This window comes from Zootoca vivipara, chromosome 3, assembly GCF_965207765.1.
Source record: "Zootoca vivipara chromosome 3, rZooViv2.hap1.1, whole genome shotgun sequence".
Lineage (NCBI taxonomy): Eukaryota > Metazoa > Chordata > Lepidosauria > Squamata > Lacertidae > Zootoca > Zootoca vivipara.
Window position 1 is genome coordinate 10,330,703 of NC_142586.1, and position 25,211 is coordinate 10,355,913.

The 25,211-nt window shown below is 42.2% G+C and overlaps 1 protein-coding gene across 5 annotated transcripts in view; it reads right to left on the bottom strand.

Annotated features, from left to right (window-relative positions):
- Positions 1–8,453: 8,453 nt before the first annotated feature.
- Positions 8,454–25,211, bottom strand: part of RANBP17 (RAN binding protein 17) — a 163,844-nt gene continuing 147,086 nt past the window's right edge. For all 5 annotated transcript variants that reach the window (XM_035110144.3, XM_035110143.3, XM_088665553.1 and 2 more), the window contains exons 26-28: positions 16,089–16,187; positions 10,854–10,981; positions 8,454–9,158 (exon numbers count right to left, since the gene is read on the bottom strand). In XM_035110144.3, the coding sequence (XP_034966035.3) occupies positions 9,062–9,158; positions 10,854–10,981; positions 16,089–16,187 (324 nt within the window). In that variant the 3' untranslated portion in view covers positions 8,454–9,061. The remainder of the gene's footprint in view (positions 9,159–10,853; positions 10,982–16,088; positions 16,188–25,211) is intronic.

Genomic DNA, 25,211 nt, shown 5'->3' on the forward strand with positions numbered 1-25,211 from the left:
GCTTTTTAAAAACAAAGTGTCATGCATGCCGGTGTATTAAATATGGGCTTAGTTAATGTGTGGCAAAGTGCTAAAAAACCCCACCTCTTTCCCACACATTATATTGACTGTAAGGCATCAGCTGCAGGTGGGGATTTTGTAGGACTTTGTGACATTGCATCCGACACTGGCTAACCAGTTTGTCATTTTCACCCTGTTGGCTAGAATAATCTTATATTGCCTTGTGCTTCTAATGAAGCACAAGTACCGGATTTGTAATGAAGCTCCTGTCAGTGTTTTGGAAAAATATGGCAAAGCTTCTGACCTGCTTTGCCTGGCACAAAAGACTCCACGAAAAGTGTCCTTGCAGAGTATATTCTGCTTTTATTCTTAAAAGCCTTTAACTGCAGAATGACAGACATCAACACCACCAGCTTTCTCCAACCAACCAACCAATGTACCCAACCAACCAACAAACACCACTAACATATATACAGGTACAATACAATTAGGTGAAAGGTTGCATGAGTCACTGCAGGCTGCTGACTCATGCTGACCCAGCTCCCCAGCATTAAAGAAACAGCGGCCAATTTTTAGCAGTGACAGCTCCATGTACCAGATTTTGAGGAGCTTGTGGATGAGATGCTCGCAACAGATTTCCCCTTTCCCCAAGTGCTTCCTCCTCCTCCTCCTCCTCCTCCTCCTCCTCCTCCTCCTCCTCCTCCTCCTCCTCCTCCTCCTCCTTACTATTGCCAATGCCCATTTGCTTGCTCTCCCTCTAGTCCCAAATATACACTATATCCCTGAGGGAGAGAATAAAGTACGCTGCAGTTATTGTTCCTCCTTTTCCCCTCTGCTCACTGTTTACTTGCATGGAAAGAGCAGGTAGAGAAGACAGCAACAGTGAGGAGGGGGAAAAGGGCCAGGAGACTCTAGCACAGCTGTCAATTTTCGGATTTGAAAATAAGGGATCAGCAGTAGCCTCACCTGTCCCAGGGACAGTCTACGGCAGGCACCCCCAAACTTCGGCCCTCCAGATGTTTTGGACTACAATTCCCATCTTCCCCGACCACTGGTCCTGTTAGCTAGGGATCATGGGAGTTGTACGCCAAAACATCTGGAGGGGCTGCAGTTTGGGGATGCCTGGTCTACGGTATATCTAACAATCCGGGACAGCAGCGGGAAACGGCGTTGGAATAAGGGAATTTCCAACCCAAAAAAGGGAAGGCTGACAGCTGTGGCTTGGAATAAGGGAGTTTCCTGCAAAAAAAGGGAGGGTTGACAGCTATGGACTCTAGGGATTGGCAACAGGCCCCAGTTTAGACACGGACCCTGGCAAGTCTCCAACAGTGCCAACCCCTGATGCCAGTCTTTGTTGCCCCCTAACGGTACATGCATCAGCCTGAGAAGTAAAGTGACCACTTCGGCATTGCCAAAAGACAGGGTGCACATTTGCATTAAAATTTATCTGCTAATTGAAATTAGCACGTAAGGTGATTTTTTTTGTAGGGGGACAGTTAGGACCAGAGAACCAACTTGCAAGGGCAACTGGGAGCCCCCCACCCCCCGGATGTGTACGGTTCCCTCCCTAAGCCAGGCAGACACTTCCTGGGTTTTAGAAAGGAGGTGCCAGGCCTCTGACAGGATGCTGAGCCCTGCTGCCCCCTTCCCAAAGCTGGGAGGGCTCTTGGACGATGTTGGAGCCTCACACCTACCTTCCTAAGCCGGGCAGAAGCTTCCTGGGCTTTGGGAAGGAGGCATAAGACTTTAATACGGTACTCTAATTTACCTGAGACATTTAGGGGACTATCCTAGCCTCCCTACACTGACCACATGCCACTGATATGCACCTCACCAAAGTGGGGAAAGTGGTGACATGTGTCTACTCACATCTTGATGTCTGGTTGCTAACTGCTAATGGCCAACTTCAAGGCCTGCTTGAAAATTCCTTAAATGATTTTTTTTGGCCTGTTGTAGCAACTGTTCTGTGCCAGGGGTGTGGGTGGCTCTGTGTGTCATGTGACAAAGAAGCATGAGAGCAGGAACAGCAAAGCAGGCTAGAACCCCAACTGTCATAACTGTCAATTGTCATTCTAGGCTTAACTGCCAGTTCCAGGCGATGTGACTTAACTGAACAGTCATGCTCATCTTTCTCTCAGAGTGTGTGCCAGTATAGAGCCGAGTCTGTGTTCTGTAACTGTTTACTATTTTATGAAGAACTTTATTTTAAACTTAATAAAGCTTTTATTATTTCAATGAAGAACTCTGCTTAAATAATTACTGCTGCGCATCACTGTGGACTGAACCACTGAGCCTCTTGGGCTTGCTGATCGGAAGGCTGGCGGTTCAAATCTACACCACGGGGTGAGCTCCCATTGCTTTGTCCCAGTTTCTGCCAGCCTAGCAGTTCAAAAGCACACTAGTGCAAGTAGATAAATAGGTACCACTGCGGCAGGAAGGTAAACGGCATTTCCCTGCGCTCTGGTTTCTGTCATGGTGTTCCATTGTGCCAGAAGCAGTTTAGTCATGCTGGCCACTTGACCCGGAAAGCTGTCCACGGACAAACGCCGCCTCCCTTGGCCGAAAGCTAGATCAGCGCTGCAACCCCATAGTCGCCTTTGACTGGACTTAACCATCCAGGGGTCCTTTACCTTTTTTCTTTACCTTTTCCTGTGCTAGAAGTTGCATGCTTATTAATTGCTTCTTTTATTTCTTAACATTGTATTTTATTGTATTACAATCTGCATTCCATACAATTCAAACCTTAACACCATGGGTAAACAAACTAAGGCCCAGAGGCCGGATCCAGCCCAATCGCCTTTTAAATCTGGCCCACGGATGGTCTGGGAATCAACATGTTTTCACATGAGTAGAATGTGTCCTTTTATTTAAAATGCATCTCTGGGTTATTTGTGGGGCATAGGAATTTGTTCACCTCCCCCCCAAAATGTATATAGTCCGGCCCCCCACAAGGTCTGAGGGACAGTGGACCAGCCCCCTGCTGAAAAAGTTTGCTGACCCCTGCTTAACATAATGCAATGTAAGAGATAGAAAAAAAGCAGTAAAAATGCAATTAAAACCAGTATGCCTATTTTACATGGACATGGCATGGACCACCTAAATGAAGCTTATAGGCCACTGGTTGTCCACGACCCGCAGTTTGAGAAGCTCTGCTCTAAGGTATGGATAAAGAAGCAGCGTTCCAGTTTGGCATCTGCACGGGGAAGCGTGGCATTTCTTGCACTGCCAATCATAACTGCAACCATTTCAATTCAAAACTATGGACAACAGTGGACAGTATCCTCTCTGCTAGACACAGCAAGCTCTGCCTGACAACACTGCTGTGCAGTGGAAATGCATGGCAGCATTGCATGAATTGCAGCTGGTGTGACTTGAAGGGAGAAGCATGCCAAAGTACATTGGCCAGCTTTTGTCATCTCTAGAATTAACCTTGGTTCACTGGTACCAGGGACCCAGGTGACGCTGTGGGTTAAACCACAGAGTCTAGGGCTTGCTGATCAGAAGGTTGGCGGTTCGAATCCCTGCAACGTGGTGAGCTCCTGTTGCTCGGTCCCAGCTCCTGCCAACCTAGCAGTTCGAAAGCACATCAAAGTGCAAGTAGATAAATAGGGACCGCTCCGGCGGGAAGGCAAACAGCGTTTCCGTGCGCTGCTCTGGTTCGCCAGAAGCAGCTTTGTCATGCTGGCCACATGACCCGGAAGCCACATGACCCGGCTCCCTTGGCCTATAGAGTGAGATGAGCGCCGCAACCCCAGAGTCGGACACGACTGGACCTGATGGTCAGGGGCCCCTTTACCTTTACCACTGGTACCAAGCAAGGATGTCCTTCTGCCCTTCATAATTATTTGCATCCAACAGGTATCTACTTTAAGAGGAATAGCACGTTACAGGTCGATGTCAGTACACAGACCAGATGCAGACCAGTTAGCCCACAAAGGCAGCTTACTACTCTGTTCCATTTTATTCTTTGTATTTTATCCAACAATACTCAAGTCCTTACCAGATTCCCCCCCCTCTACTAAATATAACTTTGTTTCAAACACTTTTGTTGGGCAAATTACATTAGGGTGGATGGCGCAGGTATCCATTAGAGTTTATTTATCGTGATACAGTTTAGATCTCACGCTTATAAATAACTTATGTTATGGGCCTTTTGTTTGTAGAAATGTAACTTACATATTTTATTACGCTTTTCTGTAAACCTCAAAAAGAATGTTGTCAAAGCAGCACTCTTAAACTAAGGTACATAAAATCTGCACCACCATTATTTTTTAATACGGCAAGGAAACATGGTATTTCTCGATAGTTTGAAAGGTTTGCTGTCACCATAAACACACACCACAATAAAACATTAAAAAGTCGGAGGAATTATTTTATGAAGTGCATAGGCACCACAAACTGCATTCCTCCGAAGCATTCTTATGTAAGAGGAAACTGAGTATTTTTCTAAGAGAGCTAGATCGGCCCCTCTCCCCTCCCCACACCTTTCATTTTTTTTCATAACTGTCCACTTTCGGATTTGAAAATAAGGGATCAGCAGCCTCACCTGTCCTGGGGACAGTCTACGGTATATCTAACAATCCAAGATAGCAGCGGGAAACGGCGCTGGAATATGGAATTTCCAGCAAAAAAAGGGAAAGTTGATAGCTGTGGCTTAGATTAAGGTAGTTTCCCGCAAAAAAAGGGGTTTTTTTTTGGCAGCTATGGTTTTTTTTTTTAAGTCAAGCAACACAGCCTTTGCTGGGCTACAAAGCAAAACATACTTGTTTACAGTGGTCCCTCGACTTACGAATTACTCGACATCCGTAGGTTTCGACTTGCGAACGGGACAAATGGCCGCACGCTTATGAATTTTTCTACATCCGAACGGAAACTGTTGGCAGCTTTAAATGCGGTTTCCTCGACTTGTGAATTTTTAAATGCGGTTTTGTCGACTTACGAATTTTTCCGAATATTTTTTTTCCTATGGGAAACCGTGTTTCGACTTCCGAACTTTTCGACCTACGAATGTGCATTCGGAACGGATTAAGTTCGTAAGTCGAGGGACCACTGTACTTCTCTATGTAAAAGCCTGGTAGGTGCTTGGTTTCATCTCGTGTCTATACAATGCTTTAGTGGAACGAATCAAACTGAAAATCCTAATTTGTTAAATTGATAGCTGCAATTTAAACTCCCACGTACTCAATTCAGAGGAAACTACTATTGCCTACTTCTCGGATGCTTTTAGAATATTCCCCATCCCAATTATTTCCCCTCTATTATGTTCATGCCTGGCCCATAGCTATGGAGAAAATAGGGCACAGGAAAGAGAACTACGTAAAGTAGGGCAATTAAGAACACTAGAGGGAGGGGTGTTATTGCACAGATAAAAAACCCATTTAAAGGATTAAATTCTGGACTTAACTAATTTTGGCAGGGTTCCTTGGAACAACGGATAGATTGAACAACAGCAGCTGGAACCGTAAAAACCCAAAGCCAAGTGCTACGGCACCCATTTCCATGTCTAAAAGCGGGCCGGTTCATATGTCCATGTACTCCAATAAGTTTCAGCTCTTAACGGTGGTCGAGAAGCTGTTCAAAATATGTGCATCACGTTTCAGGAATGATCTTATTTATCTGGAAGTTTTGTATTAAACGTGAATCTCGGCGTTGGATTTATATGCTCCAGGGAGCCAGAAGCCATATACCGTGTTTCCCCCTTTTTAAGGCGTAGTCATAAAATAAGCCATAGCAGCATTTCTAAGCATTTGAGAAATATAAACCGTACCCCGAAAATAAGCCATAGTGATAGGCGCTGTGCGGAAGAGATCACTGAGCTCCCCGAGTCAGCAGCAGCAACGCCGGCCGCAGCAGTGTTTGCTGAGTCCTTTCTTGCTTTTGGGACTTGGTTACTGTGCTGGCTTGGGATGGTGTGTGTGCAATTGCTGTTGCTGCTTCGTGTTTTTCAGCTGGATTCTCTGGGTTCTAAGCACTTTCCCCCGTTTGTTTGTGAAGCAGCACTCGGCTGCAGCCCCTGCCTCTCCCGACGGCTGCATGAATGCGAGGCTGGATTTGATCGCTATCTCCTTTTCCATTTCTTTTGTCTTTGAGCACCCGGCCCCGCCCCCTCTCCCCTTCGTGGAATGAAGAACGGAGTTTTAGCAGCATTTCCTCATTATAAAAAAAAGGTCAGGAACTTTTACTTTAACCTCAAAAATGGGATATTTCCTCTCTCTAAAAACAACTCTGACCTGAACACCAATATAACGGGGGTAGATCACCTCCAGTTTATAAATCCGCAAGTAGATCGCAGTCTCCTAGAAGTTGGGCTCTATACTTTGGCTGATTGCAAGCCTTTGCATCTTTAAAAAACAAAAACCATACGCTTCTCAGTCTTAATTTTCCTTTAATTCATCCCCCTATACCCTCCTCCAACCATTGCCTCCTTCCATTCCTTACCCCCCTCCCTCTCTCCCCACTTCCCTCACTCCTGTGCGATCTCATTTAGTCATATACTTGCTTTTTCTGTTGTGTTGTCTATTTTATATTTAATATTATTACCCTTTATGATGTTATTTTTCCCCTTGCGATAATTATTTATTTTTTATCTTTAACTAACTTTCCTTTCCATATTTTTCCATATATAACTCAACACTTTCCCATTCCTTCTTAACTCTTTGGATAGAGTGCCCCCCCATTATTGTTGTTAATTTTACAATTCCTGGATTTTTTATGGAACCGAACAGCTCGGGTGCTTCAGAATGTGCCTTCTGTTGCTACAGGGCTATGGGGCTTCACTATTTGACCCCCCCCCCAGGTTGGGATTTTTAAAGTAGTTCTGTGGGTCCCAGGGCACAGAATCACCCCCGATCCTTTCCTTTGTCTAAACAGACCTATTCCCCCCTGACTTTGGAAGGCTGTGCTTCAAGGGTGATACCAGGGGTTTTTTAAGACCTGCGCCTCTTAAGGATTGTTACAGTCCATAACTTCCATTGCTTTCTACAGGGTTGGGGGTTTAAAGCACTGCCACCCCCACCCCACCCTGCAGGCGCTCGGAACTGGCAGCGCCAACAACGCGCCCAGCAATGTGCAGAAGAGAGCACCGAGCATCCTGAGCCAGTGGGTCCCAGTTGTACCAGCACTTTTTTTTTAAAAAAAAGACACCCCCTGAAAATAAGCCACTGTGTGTTTTTTTGAGGGAAAAAAGTTATAAGACGGTGTCTTAAAAAAGGGGAAACACGGTACTACGAGGAAGCAGAACTAAATCCAGAGTGCTCAGTTACGAGGCTTTTCAAGTCCAGCTTTCAAGAGAGAAGCTGGTTCAGGCCCAACGAAAAGAACGACTGATCTGCAGACAGAGACAGATTGCACCCAAACAGCATTTCCTCCCACGACATTACAAAGGAAGCCACAAGCTAAGGAAAAACTAGTTTGGATCTCAGCCTTTCAATGCGGAGGTACAGATTTTCGTGGAAGTCAGGTGTTGTTTACGGGGATGGAGAGAGAAAAAAGCACCTTGGACTGGAGCACCTCATTTCTCGAAACAAATAATTTGACAGAATGAAAGTTCCTTGCTTTTTTTGAGGGCTGAAGTGAGTTACGAGCGACAGGTCTCTCCTCCTGTATCAACAGAAGGAGCAAAACGCCAACTTTTAACAAAATGTAATCTGGGCACCCACATGAAACATACCGAGGCAAACCACAGGTTCACCTAGCCATTCTCCAAGGTCTCAGGCAGGGCTTTCCCCCCAGCCTTACTACGAGAATCTGAGCCTAAATGATTGCAGGTTCAAGATTTTGAAAGGCGCACCATCGCCTGTATCCCATGCGGGATGCTGCCTGAATAAGGAGTCAGAGGACCGGTGAAAAACCATCCCAGCACCAAGCACACTCATTTCCCCACAGTTGATACTGAGTACTGTGCAACTGTGGAGAGGACAAATGGCTGGCAACAGTTCTTTGCACAGAACCCTAATCCAAATAAAAGTGGATTCCCTGTGCACCATGGACCCTTGGTGAGCAGGGCTAACTTCCAGGGTTCTCCTACTTCAGGCCTGGCCAAACCTGGCCCTCCAGCTGTTTTGGGACTACAATTCCCATCATCTCTGAGCAATGGTCCTGTTAGCTAGGGATGATGGGAGTTGTAGTCCCAAACAGCTGGAGGGCCAAGTTTGGCCATGCCTGTACTTGATCTATGTAGGGGCATTTAAGACGAATATGCCCTTTAGGTGCTGTGACAGGAGCCGTCTATTTCTTTAAAAATATTAAAATTCATTTTAATCCTATGCACAATTACAGGCAATCCTATTCACAATTACCTGAAAGTAAGCCCAAATGAAAACAATAGGACTTTCTTCTGTGTAGACCTGTGTAGGAGTGTACTGGTAATTCTTGTGCAAGGAATACTTTTGCAGTTAAAACACAAACTGCAGCTCTGTATTTTGCCCTAGAATGAAACATTCAAAACACATGAGTGTGAAACGAACATTTATTCATACTCAATTAAAGAATGTATCATCACCTGTAAGCTTCAAAAAGGTACCATTGTCTTACTTTAATCCAGAATTGTTAATTTGCATTCTGCCAATCTTTTGCTCGTCAACAGTGCACTTAAGACACAAGATTTAAAAAAATCTACATATCTACATATAGCCATATTGTTTACAAATTATGCTTTCTGTTACTCAGTTTAGATGAAGCTATGAGAGAAATAGATATGACATCACTTTTTTAAAAACTCTCTGATATTGGTCTAATCGCAGGAACTGAAATTTCCCAGCAATGCAATTTCAGAAAGAAAATACACATTGTATTTTGTTCTTTGGTTAGATATTGTTTCTGCACCATTTAATTGTGAAAGGGGATAAGAAGTTTGGATACGGAAGTTCAAAATGGTTCTTAATGCCAAGTGTGATTTTACATTGTTTCCAGTGTTACAAATCCTTACATTTATGCCAGAGATATAAAAAGGCAGAAGTTATTTAAAAAAATATTTTCTATTAAAGTCAAAACCTATCTAACAATATTGTGGTTCCCCAACCTTCAAAGTCTGTTCATTATCAAACACCTTCCAAGTTCATCATCAACTCATCATTTCTGAGCTGCTCGATTCTGATACTCCCTCGCAACGCAGGGTTTCGGCCATGTCTCTGCGGAAGACGGACATATTCTGTGTGAATCTGGAACCAAGAAGACGCCAAACATGTCAAATGTCCTTTCAGACTAAGCATTTAGAGAAAGCTGCTAAGAATTCTGAAAACAAAACCAGTCCTTTGTTAGAACTGAATTGCAAGAACTCCCACAAGTAAAACAAACACCTTCTTAAAAATTTTAACAGATGTTGATCATATTTGGATTTTTTTGGTCCTTATTTGAGCTGGAAAGGAAAGCCCCCAAAGCATGGTGAAGGTCAGAATTAACCTGAAAAAGTCTGGTTAATCAATGCAGATGAACTTTCCTTCTCTATTTAGTGGCGAGAGTGGAGCAATTTATGCATATGAACAGGGATGCCTCTTTCAGACCACTATCAATTCTCTGAAAAGAATATAATTAGCCATGATTATACCTTGGGTTTAGATTTCCACCAACATTGTTTTTAAAATTAGAAGCAAACTTTTAAATCCCTCTCTCTGATTTGCCCAAGGGTGAGAACCTTTTCTGTATGGTTAATGATTTTGGCGTATTAGTTGAAGGCCTATTCCCTGCCTTACAAACAGCTCCAAACTGGTTTAGAATGGCGACAAGCCCAAATATTTAGGGTGAAGACGCAGTCACTATCCCCCTAATTAGTCTACCCCGTGAGGATGCTGTGAAGGTAAAACGGGGAAATGTAACAAAAATGGATAAAAAAATAACAATAAAGATCATGTCCATCTAAAATATAATTATTGGATGTTATTAAACTGCCCACAAGGTAGCAGTTATAATGTAGCACAGTGGAGCAGATCAGCACATATTTGGGGCAGATTTCTCTACACTAATTCAAGCCTCAAGCTAACAGATGGGCAATTCAAGTGGGTCCTACAAGGCTTTATGACAAGAAAGAAAGAAAAGTTATCGGACACTGGAAGGAAATTTTTCTACCAGCCATCGCACAATGGGCTTTCCAGATTATCAAGTGTGCAGCCTAGCACAAGCCAGAGCTGCTAAATAAATATGTGGACATTTGGTCTGCATACACCTTTGGGCACAGTAATTGTGTTGAGAATAACCAAATCTTTGTACCTGAAGCATTGCTGGGAGGTGTAATTGTACCTTGGCATGGGGGGGCCACATTGTATTCAGTGACTTTTAAATTTGCCACCAAATGCAAACCCCACTGGGATTAGCTACTCTATGGAGGGCGATTTCTCACTGCTGAAAGTTGCCGCCAATCAGTTGAATTTCTTGCGGGTCCTGTCTGTGCCTGAAAAATAGCTCACCTGAGGTCATGCTAACACATCTGGTGATTGACAGACGGGAAGCCCCCATCGAACTGTCAAAGCAGCATGTGGGAGGTGAGGCGACAAAGGATCAGGCCCACTGGACCCAATCCCGTGTCCTTGCTGGGATTCAAATGTTACTACACAGTGGTGAGAAGCAGATAAGACACACGAAAGCCGTAAATCATGCCAGTTCTGTGGCAACATCATGGAACTTATCCTTAGTCCTAACAATAAATCTTGTTCCTGTGTAATGGCTTGGCTACATGTTCGCTATTGCCTTGGCACAAGGTGACACTTTCACACACACACACACACACACTGCTGTCTGAGCAACTGTGCATTTATTGTGTGTAACATACTTATCTGGAAAATCCCCGATTTTAAGGTTATTTTATCAGTCACAGATTTTTCACCTTTCCCCCCTCTATCTCAGGATATAGTGCAGCTTACTTGTCTCTGTTCTTTACTAGAAGGCTTTGTTCCACTCCTTCCATTAGGTTGCTAAAGCACTGATGAAGGACTTCTTGTTTGTTGGCAGGCTGACTGTTTATCAAGCTGGCTCTTAATTCACTGAAGTACTGAAAAAACAAAGAAGAAATAGTTATTAAAATGATGGAATGTAGCATACGGCTGAGTTTACAGGATCAGACATTCTATTTACTTATTTAGTGCTACTATCTCTCTCTCTCTCTCTCTCTCTCTCTGTGTGTGTGTGTACATATATACATTTCAATAAAATATATTATATATATATATATATATATATATATATATATATATATATATATACCGTATATATATGAAATAATGTACTGTGGAGTAGTTTTTTACGTTATGTAATGTAGAACTGACAGCATACAGTGCCAAAGCACAGTAAGATACCAAACTTCTCCACAAAGTGAGGAAGATTTATTAACATGTGAAATGAATTGAACAGGAACCAGGTTGCATTCGACTTTTTGTTTTAATCACCTCTTACCACCCTGATGTGTCGCATTAATCATTCTGTTAATTCTCCCAAATCCTAACAAGCCAACTTTGTAGGGAAAGACCAGATCCAGCTTTCCATTTAGCAGCAATTTCCATCCTTGAAGCAGCCAGCAAAAAGTCTACAAAGTTCCTGGTGTATAGAGGATTGATATTTCAAACTCCAATAATAAGTGAGCTCCGTCTTGGGAATATGAATATCTAGTTCCAGCTATAGTTCGGAATGAGGCACTTGAGGATTGCAAGGTGTTTCAGGGCTCTTTAGCCCAGCCTGATATGCTGAGGCATCTTCAAATACTTCTCACACACTCTACATCAAGACAAGTGCAAGACAAAAGTGGCAAGTGACGGCAAAAAGGAACAAGATTATTGTAACACAGAGGCCATTGACCAGAAGAAGCTAGTTGTGTTTACATGCAACTGAAAGCAATAGGACAAGTTAAACATGGCTGGGATAAGTTCAGCATGACTAATTATATCTGGACTGTGAATGTTTGCTGTTACAGATATCTGGAACAAAGGCCAGGACTAAGCAATGTAATTTAGTCTTCCTATAAGGAATCGAGGCAACCCATTGTTGGTGAAGGAAAAACTTATTTTTCTTATCTTTGTTACATTTTAAGCACTGAGATTAGTTTAAAAATTTCCTACAAGGGTTCCTTTTCTTACAACTGCTTGGTCCTCACTCTGAATTTTAAGTTCAGTAGGGCCCTTTAAAAAAACCAGTAGAAAGAGAGACGATTGTTGACGTAACCCGAAAGGCCAACCTTCCTAATGGTTTTTGTTGGCATCCGTCTGCTTTGAGACACAATGGAGTACCCCTCTGGGGGGCGAAGTCAAAGTGCTGTGTTTGCAGCACCGACCCTCATAATAATCCTCTGCTATTCGCACTTTTCAAGGGAGGCAACTGAGACGTTAAAAAGGTAAAGGGACCCCTGACCATTAGGTCCAGTCGTGACCGACTCTGGGGTTGCGCGCTCATCTCGCATTATTGGCCGAGGGAGCCGGCGTATAGCTTCCAGGTCATGTGGCCAGCATGACAAAGCCGCTTCTGGCAAACCAGAGCAGCACATGGAAATGCTGTTTACCTTCCCGCTGTAGCGGTTCCTATTTATCTACTTGCATTTTGACGTGCTTTCGAACTGCTAGGTTGGCAGGAGCTGGGACCAAGCAAAGGGAGCTCACCCCGTCACAGGGATTCGAACCGCTGACCTTCTGATCAGCAAGCCCTAGGCTCAGTGGTTTAACCCACAGCGCCACCTGGGTCCCAACTGAGACGTTATCTTGCCACAAATACCCTCTCTTATATGCTTCAAAGGATTGTGTAATGTGCCACTGTGCAATCTTGTGGCCCAAAGTACTAACCAGATCAATTTCACCAAGTGTAGCAAACACCCACACCCACCCACTGCGCAGTACTGGGTGCTCTCTGCTAATGTGCTAAAAAAAACCCAATAAAACTCTTCATCAATGAATCCCGAGAGGTTAAACCTCGTTGCAGTGGGTTCTGGACTAGGACTAGGTCTGGGAAGTTGAACCTAGAGAAGCTCACTGCCTGACCCTTGTGCCATCATTCCCTTTTAACGAACCAACCTCACAGGGTTGTTGTAATGATAAAGTGAAGGATTGGAACACGTGCACTGCCCTGAAAACCTCGGAGAAAGAGAGGTAAAAATAAATACACTGATGGTAAGCATTGTGTAATGGCGGGCTTGAAAACATTGATAGCACCAGCCTGCACATGTTTACTCAAATGAAAGTATAACTGTGTTTAATGGGGGCCTACTCTCAAGACAGAATTGCCACGCCAGATTGCATCCAAATTGGTGTTGGAACCGTGAACTGAAACAAACCACTGCTCATCGCTATATTGCTGGCTTCTCAGAAACCGTAGCAGAAAATGTTACGGATTTTCGAAGCGCACAGAATATTTGCTGTTTTGTATGCTTTATATCAAAATATTTCCCAATAAACCCATTAAAAAAACACCCACCCCAGTACCTGCCTCCTTAATGCAGATGAGTCCTTAATACATAAGACCTACTGAAAAATAATGACACGCATATATACATTCCACGGCTAACCAAGCTCCATGATCATTAGAATGCAATATTGTTCCAGAAGAAAGAAAATTGTGCTAGCCTCATATTTCTTACTATTCATGATTGCATGGCTATATCTCCTTGTGAAATATTTAATTCCTTCTTACACTAAAGCTGCTAAAATCAAAACCACATAATTAATATAGAGTCAGGCTAATATTTAATACTATAAATCAGAGGCATTGGCTAAACAAAAATGTTGCCAAGAACAAGATTGGGAATGCATAAGACTACTTATTTCCGCCTTTTATAATGATGCACTGACTCAGGGCAGATAGAAATGATTAGTTTTCCCCCAAAGTAGGAAATATTGCTTCCATCTGTAAAGGATAATATTGTGATGTCATAAACTTTTTCTAAACACTGAATTTGCCCTTATTCCCTCTCAATCATTTTAAAAGAACTGCTCCTCGTATGGAGGTTGGATTTAAATCACAATAATACACCAAGAAGATGAATGACAGTGCTATTGGATATGGTTAAAATTGGATCCTTCAGCACAGGTGAATGATGAGACGGCGCTTCTATACTTGATATATTTTCTTCTTCTATTAGTTTCCTACCAGGGCTGGGATTTCGGTTTGAATTTTAATGTATGCGGCTGCTGCTAATCTTAGTGTCTTATTTTTTCCCAGCACCATCTTATTGTATAGACAATTCATTCTCCAAAGCAGTAATGCACTGCCACTTGTGACTGCCCAGGAGATAAATGAATTTGGAATAAAGTCAGAACGCACACAGAAGTATGGAGAACGTTACAGGTCAGTATCTCCAGGAACAATCCCTCAGTATCTGCAGCAAGCCTGTATATGTTCAGACGGGTTTGCATGGCTATACAGAAACGGTTCCCTTTTCAGATGGGCACCTGACTTTAGCCTCAAGTCCACAGACCCAAATTTGCATGCAAAAACCCTACAGGGGGTGATTTGTCTGAAAAATGACTCCTCTGTCCACCACAAAGCCTGGCGGTGAATATGATGGGAAACCCCAGGATTCTAATTGTTTACTGACAACAGTCAGTTCTTTGAGAGGCACTGGGTGCAATTACACATTTTGGGCTGTCCTTGCACACCAACATCATGAAATACTCTTGAAAACTTTTGGGAAGTAGGAGGGCTCCCCTCGCCTCCCAATTCTCCTCTACATGCTCCACTCCATGTGGTAGATGTCAAGAGAACCCTCTCCTTCAACAGTGATAGAAGGAGGGCGGAGTGCAGGGATGGGGAACCTGGGGCTCTCCAGAAGTTGTTGGACTCCAACTCCCACAGCCTCAGCCAGCATGGTCAATGGTCAGGGATGATGGGAGTTCCCCCCTTCCTACTGGTCTAGAAACACAAGCCAATTGGTTGTGAGCTAAAGGTGGGTGGGCCTCATCTGGTCTTCTCAGTCCATTTCTCAAGTCATGCCAGCTTCTTAATGGTGGGCAATTAAATCTTGGGAGCAAATGCTCTGTTTGAGCAACTTTGATGCAGCTGTGAGATCTGAAGATACTGGTTGATAAAGGCTTGGGCCAATGACCAAGTTCCTATTTTGCAGGTATCTACAGCTGGTATATCCTGCATCCAGAGCACAAAAGCTACAGTACCATAATTCAATACAAATGAGCTTTCATTAGCTCAGATCAATCTCTTCCAGACAACTTGCAGCAAATTTAAAATTGCCACAACCAATCATTTAGAAACTGACCGAGAAGATCAGATGATGCTCCTCTTTGAACACTTGCAACTCACAAATAATTGACTTGTGTTGACTTTTCTCTATCACTATGGAAAGAGAAGGCTCTCCTGATATCTATCATATGGCATCTCTGCTCCAGGTTTTCTAGGAAACTAGATCAGAGGGATCCAACATAGTGCTCCCCAGATGATGTTGGACTACAATCCCTGTCATCCTTGGGAGTTGTAAATTCGCCAGTAGATGACCTATGCAGGAAGATGAACAGGAGCTCCTGGCAGTTCAAAAGCATGCCAGAGCAGGTAGATAAATAGGTACCACTGTGGTGGGAAGGTAAACGGTGTTTCCGTGCACTGTGGTTTCCATCACAGTGTTCCATTGCACTAGAAGTGGTTGAGTCATACTGGCTACATGACCCGGAAAGATGTCTGTGGACAAATGCCGGCTCCCTTGGCCTGAAAGTGAAATGAGCGCCACAACCCCATAGTCACCTTTGGACTTAACCATCCAGAGGGCCTTTACCTTTACCTCACATGAACCCCTGCACACACTGAAAGAATCTGCAGAGGGGGTTGTGGGGCATCATTATCTAGTCTCACCCATCACCTCCATACTTCTGTATGCCCCCATGCATTTAAGGGAGAATGTCCTAAATTAGGCTGTTGAGGTTGACCAGGGCTAGAGAGATGAGCTACATAATGGTTTGGGAATGTAGAGATTCATTTTCGTTATGCAAAGAACAGGGTTTCTTTTTGCAATATGAAGTGTCTCCAAACACCTCTGCCTGATCCAAGAGACTTAATTCTTCCCTTTCCTCATTCTATTACACTCAGCAATGGAATGTGAAAAGCAGCTTGTCAATACTAACACCGACTAGTTTCCTTTTTAATCCAAATGAATGTCCTAGTTCTGGCATACTTACTTTCTCATTGAGAAGTATAAGACCCAAGAGGGGTCTGGAGACTGACCACTGGTTTCTGCAGTCCTCAAAAATTATGGTGTTCATGAGAATTGACATCATCTGAAAAAGAAAGAAAATGACCAAAAGTGTAACTGGTGAATATACCGCCATGCATGACTAATCCCAGCTCCGAAATAACTGAACAGAATAAATAGAATTTCAAGTGTTGCAAAAGTTACTTTTGACATAGCACGGGTATTGTAACCAGACAAGCCATTTTTAATACAAATTAACCTATGAAATATACTAGTTATTTCCTTCGATTCCCCAATAGCAACCTTATCCGTAGCTTATTATAAAAACAGCAGGGGAAGGGGAAAGAGAAGAGAAAACAGAAGTAAATACAGTATAATTAAGGGTAGACTTATGTCCACCTGTTTTGAATGCGGGCTTTAATGTAGTGGGCAGCCCATCTTGTCAAACCCCTTGCTTGATGGGAGATAATCCAGAGCCTCTGGACAGCTGCTGCTTGAAGACCTCCAGTGAGGGAGAGAGCATCCCTCCTTTAGCTTAGGGTTTCCCAAACTTGGATCTCCAGTTGTTTTGGGACTACAGTTCCTATCATCCCTAAACGGCCTCGGTTCTGTATACCTGAAGGAGCGTCTCCACCCCCATCGTCCAGCCCAGACACTGAGGTCCAGCGCCGAGGGCCTTCTGGCGGTTCCCTCGCTGCGAGAAGTGAGGTTACAGGGAACCAGGCAGAGGGCCTTCTTGGTAGTGGCGCCTGCCCTGTGGAATGCCCTCCCAGCAGACGTCAAGGCAATAAGCAACTATTTTTACTTTTAAAAGACAGCTGAAGGCGGCCCTGTTTAGGGAAGTTTTTAATGTTCGATGCTGTATTGTTTTTAATATTCGGTTGGAAGCTGCCCAGAGTGGCTGGGGAAACCCAGCCAGATGGGCAGGGTATAAATAATAAATTATTATTATTATTATTATTATTATTATTATTATTATTATTATTAGGACTAGTGCTCAGGGATGATGGGAATTGTAGTCCAAAAACCTCTAGGTAATTGGTTTCATTGTCAAGAAATGTCTCCTGGTGTTCAACTGAAAGCTATCCTGCTGTAATTTAATATCATTAGATCTAGAAAGTCTTATTTATTTATTAAAAAGATATTATAAAGGAGAAAGGAGAAGGAACACAAAGAGAAATTTATATAGTGACAGAACGCTAAATTAAGGGAGGTGTTTCATGGGGTGCGTTTCCTATGAAAATACAGGATGCTAATGAAAGTCAAGTGTGCCATTATTCAGGATGGAAAGGCACAGAAACATATTTCCAAAAGCAGATTTCTATAGTGAGATGGAAGGAATTTATGCCGACCTTCAGATAATTGAGATGTCACAGAGAGCTTCCTGGCCTCTTCTGAGAATGAACCATTTTTGTTTTGGAACACACTATCATGAGCTTTATAGATAGTGAAAAAACCAAAGCAAGCAAGACATTTCATAGTTTATAGCATCCCAAACACAAACATCAGATAGCGCCCAAGTAGTTTTAGAGTTCTACATTTGTAAAATTTGGTGAGGAAAAAGTAGTCCATTGTTGTAACAAAATAACTAAAAAAATCCTCACCCCAGCATCAAATACAAGGAAAATCCTTAGATTATTTTTTCAAAACCAACGAGTAGCAGTGAGTTGAGTCCCCCGAGAGCTGACATACACTGCAAGCCAGATTGTAATAACTGCCCAAGAAAAAGTCAAACAACCTGTTTCACTAAATGAAAGAGATAATTCAGGCCCTGCAAATTGCTCAGAACAAGGACATTGTCAAAGCTTCATCACTAGTAGTGTAATGGGGAGTACAACCTAGGCTTCCTTTCACTGTTGTCTGCACACAACTATTACTGGACTGGGCACGGACAGTGGTCCCAGAAAAAAGACACTTCCTCCAAACTTACACCTGAGCAATATGATACAATGAAAGAAAAAGCTAAAAGTCATTAGCAAAAAACATAAGATATGCAAATAAAACATAGCAATTCCCTCCATACTGCAACCAAACAAACAGAAATCAAATGGGGCTTCTATTGCATAATATTTTATATTACAATTAAATTACAATTATTTCAGTTTAACATTATCAAATTACTGTTTTTAAATCAAGGTCTTCACAGCACTGAATATAAATATCTCCCCTGAATGGTTTCATAACTCAATTCAATGCAGGCGTATGCAATCTCCTAAATGCCATGTCTTTTTACAACTGCGCAGAAGTTCTGTACATCAGTTTAACAGCAGCAGAATAAAATTAAAACAGAAATTATCACCTAGTCCAGCAGAGCTCTGTGTGCATAATGCTAGCTGAAAGAGGAACCGTAAATAGGTGTTGTACTATGTGCGGCTCCCATGTGTCCCCATGTGATAGCAGAACCCAAAGCTCTGTGAGCCAACACATAGTTTTGCAGTAGGAGAAGAAGACAAAGAAGCCGTGGTCTGGCTTGAACTGGGGAGAGTCAAGGGGGCAGGGCTTGTGGATTTCCTAAAGGGCTCTCCCATCTCCACCATAATTTGAGTACTGCATAACTGTTTCAGCATTCTCACATAAACAACACAAACACAGCGAATAATGCCCCTATGGGAAATGTCAAAATAAGGTGCAGAATCAGAAACGAGTACTGGTGTTAGCTAGCAACTTTGTTATCACTGAATTTGAGACTTTGTTATGGTTCAATTTGGGAAATCGAAACGAAAATTTGTTAGCCAGGTGATGCATTAAGAAATCCTCTTTTTTTTTTTTTTAAAAAAAAGGAGACTTCTGTGACATTTGCAAGTTATAAATGTTGGGCTGAAAAGAAACAAATCACAAGGGTATTGCCATAGTGTGAATTCCCATGAGCGTTACAACCTCTTACACAGACTTGATGCTGACCTACATCTTGTGAAGTAAAGTGTAACATGCACAAGGTCTTTGCTTCGGAGGCATTTATTTCTGGATGTCAATAAATGAATTTTCACATGTTACATTGATCACAAGTCATTTGCCAGAGGTTTTCTTTCCACAGTTTCCAATAAACATTCCCCTAAGTTTGATACTTGCCCACGAAACATAAGCTCTATATGTATACATATTGCCATGGACAGGGGCAAAACTGATTCATACTTTTAGAGAAAACACTTATCCAAGCTACATATAAATTATTGAGGTCGCAAAGCTGTTACATCCATCACTTTTTTTTTAAAAAAAGAAAGCATTTAAACTACCTGTGGCATACTTCTTGATTATTTTTGTAGGGAAGATTAAGGCAGTTAAGGAACGAATAATTTAATGTAATTGCAGTTAAGTAATATTAGCTAAAACATAAAATAAGAAATTTACAAATGTCACCACGGAATTACCCAACTCACTCTTGTGCTTGAACCACTTGGCAACTTGTCCAAGACCTATACGAGTCTCTAGAAATTCAGCTATATTAGAAAGTTTTATAAACAGAAGGAGAAGAAATGAGCATTGTGGAGCAATCCATTATCAATATGAATTATTTTTAGTCTGATTTTTAATCTGGGAGGTTTCCTGAACTCTAATCAAAACCCTGCTTAAAGCAACAAATTAGGAATACTGTACTATGAATAAACTGCATGGAACATCAGGAACTGTATTGAGATGAAGAGGACTTCAAAAACATGCCTAGTAAAACCTTATATGGATTAAGCATTAAGATTCCAGTTCTTCATTCTTACAATGGAATTGCAGGCTTTAGGGCAAAAAGACTTCAATCATTACTTTTCTCCTGAAAAGTGTTTCCCTGGTCCTTGTTTATTTTAAAGTAGGTGTTTTGCATCTGGAGCGCCACTGGAATCCATAGGGACGACCCACAGGAATCTGGATTGGGCCACAATAATTTAATCTAGACTGAGAGTAAAATTTGTAACCATAAACAAAGGTGAAAGGAACCATGCAAAACACACTGTAAAGAGACATAAAGATTTGCGAAAATTAAAGGTGATGTGCATGTCCAGGACATAGCTATAAATTCTATGATCAGTCCTAAATTCTACCTCATACCCATTTTCAAGAGTGCCAGGAATGAGCGAGGCCTATCACAAACTGAGCTTTGTGCATATGAGGAAAAGTAGGAAACAGCGCAATGTGCTCTGATGTGCACAATTCATGTAATGAACAGTGACTTAAATTTATTTCCTTTGCAACAAATTTTCATGATGAATGCACCCTTCTAAAACTCTCTGCCTTCCAACTAAGGCAGTAAAAGAAGATCTAGCAATCTGAGTAAAGTCAGGAAAAATCACAAAACATGCAAATGCTTTGCATACAGAAGGTCCAAGTTCAAAACACTGGCTACTCCAGGTTCTGTGTTTTTTTTTAAAGGATCTCAGATAGCAGGGTTGCAAAAGTTCCATCTTGCCCTAGGCTTTGGAAAGCTGATGCCTGTCGCAGCAGAAAATAATGGGCTAGACCAGTGTTTCCAAAGCTGGGAAGATCTGGGGGGAGGGGGATGAGTGTCAAAAAAGAAAAGAAAAAGTACAATGTAACTATAAAATTAAGACATAAAATTTCAATCCATTTGAAAATTCAAATAACATTATTAGGAGAGCCAGGGGAGGCATGGGATTTTTATGTTAGCTAAAATGGGGCAATGGGTGAGAAAGGTTGATAAACACTGGGCTAGATGGATTTGATAATGTACAGATGGAATCTCTATGTGATTATTTTTAAAGTAATTTTAGTTCTTGGAGAATGTTTCCTATGTCTTATGACCTATTTGCTGTCATTGCTGGGCCACCTATTTAGTTGTATCTGTGGACAAAGGCATCACAGATGGAATGGAATTTTAGATCGCAACACAGGCAATGCCCCTTCTATATAATCAATCACTTTTCAAAGTGGTAGGGTAACTTGAAATCCCCATCGTGTGAATCTTGGGAAACCAAGAACGAAAGCTCTCACCTTCATATCAAGTGTGTGCAAATTAAGTTAAGACAACCCAAAATACATTATGAATGGCACAGTTTAACCACAGGAAGTGACCCCGCTGAAAGGAAAAAAACAAATTCAGTTTCCCAGGTGTTTCTTTACAGTATTTTGAATAAGAGCTCAAGCATTTCTTACACCTACTGTATCTATTAAAGGTAAAGGTAAAGGGACCCCTGACCATCAGGTCCAGTCGTGACCGACTCTGGGGTTGCGCGCTCATCTCGCATTATTGGCCGAGGGAGCCGGCATATAGCTTCCAGGTCATGTGGCCAGCATGACAAAGCTGCTTCTGGCAAACCAGAGCAGCACACGGAAACACCGTTTACCTTCCCGCTGTAGCGGTTCCTATTTATCTACTTGCATTTGATGTGCTTTCGAACTGCTAGGTTGGCAGGAGCTGGGACCGAGGAACGGGAGCTCACCCCGTCACAGGGATTCGAACCGCCGACCTTCTGATCAGCAAGCCCTAGGCTCAGTGATTTAACCACAACGCCACCTGGGTCCCTGTATCTATTAACATCATGTAATAACAGCTCCACACCAATTAAAAAGCTAGCATCTCATCCTATCTTACGGTTTACTGCTGAAACTTTTGACAACTGGCAAAATGCCTTCCAAACTGCTGACAAGATAATAAAGTTGATGTCTACATTTTATCTGAAAGTAAATACAACAGTAATGGGAAGACAGGAAGCAGCTTGACTGCAAATGTGCCAGTCTAATGCCTCACTCTAAAAACAATGTTGATTCAAAATATCAATTTTAAGCACTTTCAGTTTGATTTGCAGATTTCCAATATGTTGACATCAAGGCTATTAAAAGCAAGTACTGGTGAAGGGCAATGCATCTGACATGCTGGATGCGACAACAGCAGCCATGTTTGTGGCTCATGTGCCTGCCTGGTTCATCTGTAAAACGGGGAGATGGAAGGTCTAGTTGTCAACATCAAAACAGCTGCACCATTAGCACAACAGTTTGGTTCGCTATGGATTTATTTTACTGCAGGTTAAATAGGTGGTGTGTGGCTGACATGCTGCACTACAAGCAGAAACATAATCAGAAGAGGCATTTCTTGTTCTTGTCTACATTGAATTCCTTGTCAGCTCTCTATTGCGTGCTGTGTCATTTCAGGCTGCTATAAGTTTGGGTGTGAGATGCACCCAACAGATGTTTTCAAACTCAAGCACCTTTGTATCTTCCCATCTGGGCTTTGGGATGTGCAGATTTTTCTTCCTCAAGGCTTGAATAACTTATCGCTCACAAAAAAACGGATTTGTGAGTTGCTCATTTGGATGAAGCTTGGCATTCTTTAACTAGCAAACTCATTAGAGTCCCTTCCAGTCAGAGTATATCATATTGCAGTATGGACCATTTGGAAATTACGATGAGCTCTTTAAGCACTTAATCAAACATATTTCTCCTTTTGGCAATGCTAACACAGGCCCTTCGTAGAACAAACGCTCCACATGTTACCATATTTGCACTAAGTTTTCACTATTGGGATTGGATAACAGCTCCTCTTTGAAGAATCACTACCACATGATTAATGAGGGGAGAAAATAGCATCCATTACAAGTGCCTCTTGAGAGAAGAAAGGCGCAGACAGCCTGATCCTCTTAATAGCTGTGTCATATGCTTCCTGCACCAATGGCCTTGGCAAGAGTCTACGATTGCAAAGCTAGCTTTTAGCCTACCAGCCCTAAACTGTTGCTGGAACCTTCGGTGTCTGTTTTATACTTAAATCATTGGGATATAAACTCTGCACCATTTCTTCCTAGTGCTGGGTCATTGCAAAATATCTTCCTTTCTATTCTATGGTGATCAACCAGACACTGTTTTGAGAGTCATTCCTCTTCCACAAGATACTGAAACCAGAAGGGAGTTTTGCAAAGTGCGGTAGGGGTGGGGGGAGGGGGGGAAGTGATAGAAGAGCATGTTGAAGAATACTTCCTTTTTGTTTTTTTGGGGAAAGGATGTTTATTTTCCATCGACTCCTAATGGGTATCAACAATAAGCAACCATGCTCTTGAAATCATGATAGGCAAAGTACACAAAATCTATATACTGTGTCTCGGTACTGCACAATTGTTTGCCAAAACCTGCATTCCAGTGCAGACCAGGAAGAGATGAAAAGGACAGAAATGAGACTGGTCATGAACTATCAAGAATAATGGCTTGTTGTTTCGAGAAAGGGTTTTGAAAGACACAACAAAGATTATAAGGGAAAGACAAAGAGTAAAGTTCAAAAGAATGTTAGTGCCTTGGGTGAAAAGAAGGGTGCGACTCTCAGCCTAACTCAACTTCTACCTGGATACTCAGTTGGTTAGAGTGTGATGCTGAAACTTACCAAGGTTGCAGGTTCGATCCTCATATGGGACAACCGCATATTCCTGCATTGTAGTGGGTTGGACTAGAAGTCAAGGGTGCCCAAATGTTTTTCAAAGAGGGCCAGATTTGATGAAGCGAACATGCGTTGAGGGCCGACCAAAGTTGTGAGCTTTTTTTTTAGGATTGCTGAGCTTTTTAAAGGATTTTACCCCCCGGACACATACTGCTACGGGGGCTGGATTAAATAGGCCGGCGGGCCGGATTAGGCCCCCAAAACGGACTTTGGACATGCCTGGACTAGATGATCCTCAGGGTCCCTTCTCTATGATTCTATGATATAGAGAACCACAAATTCTTCTAGAAAATCGGCTTATTTGTGTGTTTTGCAAAGTATTAAAGAGACATATTGGAACAGCGTGTGTGTGTGTGTGTGTGTGTGTGTGTGTGTGTGTGTACACACACACACATATATATAGTCTTCTTAATCCTCTTTGTTCTCAAGTGGTTCACAAACTGATCCTAAATTTTCTGGAACAATTTGTTACTTGCAACTATTCGCATTTGAAACAAATGATAATTTGAAAGCACATTCTTATAAAATGACTGGTGGGAAACTGAATACTAACAGTAGCTATTCCAAATGATTGGAATTACTGAGTGGCAACAGGTCTTCCCTTACTGCATAATAAAAAGTAATCAAGAGTCTTTTTCAATTAATATAATTTCTCACAACCACCACCCATCAAAGCTAGAAGTAGCAGGATACATTCTGGCATTATTAAAAACAAATTCCTTGAATATTGTTTCTCCTACTTAATACTGCTGCTTCTGTACCAGTCTCTTTGGATTCCTCTGGTTAACCAATGTTCACTGGAATATTTATTACAGACTGGAATATTGCTCTTTATGCCAAAAAGAAGTTAATTGGTTTTCCGTCGGTAGCATTCATCTGAGTACATCAATAACTAACCAACTAAAGAGCACTATTTGTGCTGCTTAAATGGCAGCAGAAATCGCAAAAGCTCTAGCCATAATAAACCAGCAGAGACCTCCTCTCTAGTAGAATATATGAGGTAAGAAAAGGGCCAACTCAATTGCATGCACAGACACCTATGATCTATGGAACCAAGCGTTTGAGAAGGCATTTTCATCAATGATTATCATTGTTTTCAAAGAAGTCAAGGACCCAGCTCAGGATCCACAATTTGGGCAATATGAAGTCGATGCCATGTGAGCTCAGAAGAACCAGGAAATAGAACAGTACAAAAGATATGCCCCTTAAATAAATGGACTTTGATTCTTGACTAAGAAGTATATTTTAACCAGATTGAAGATGGCCTTTTAAATTGGGGGAGGGGAGTATTGTTTTTGTCTGTTACTACATTATGTATTTTTGTGGCCTTATATCATAAACCCTCAAATGAAGGGCAGTATGGGAATTTAATTTTTTTAAAATACATACATCGGATGTGAGAGATTGGCAGTGCGGTATGGTGCCTAGAGCTGGAGTAGCTAACCCCTTGCGCACGCCCCCCCAATCTTACTGTACTTCATCAGACCCAGTCAGCACAATAAATGCTCAGGGAAGATGGGGCTGTAGTTGAGAAACATTTGGTAAAAGCCAAAAACTAACCATTGCTGGGCCAGAATGTTTAGACAGATTAGGTGGATTTGAGTTCAATCCCCACTCAGTCATAAAGAACACTGAGCGACTTGGCTATGCATGACCCCCACCCCCACCCCATGTTGTCATCCCATCATTAGAACTGGGTCTACTGGATAATGCCAATGGCCGATCTAGTTCGACATTGTGTTTTCA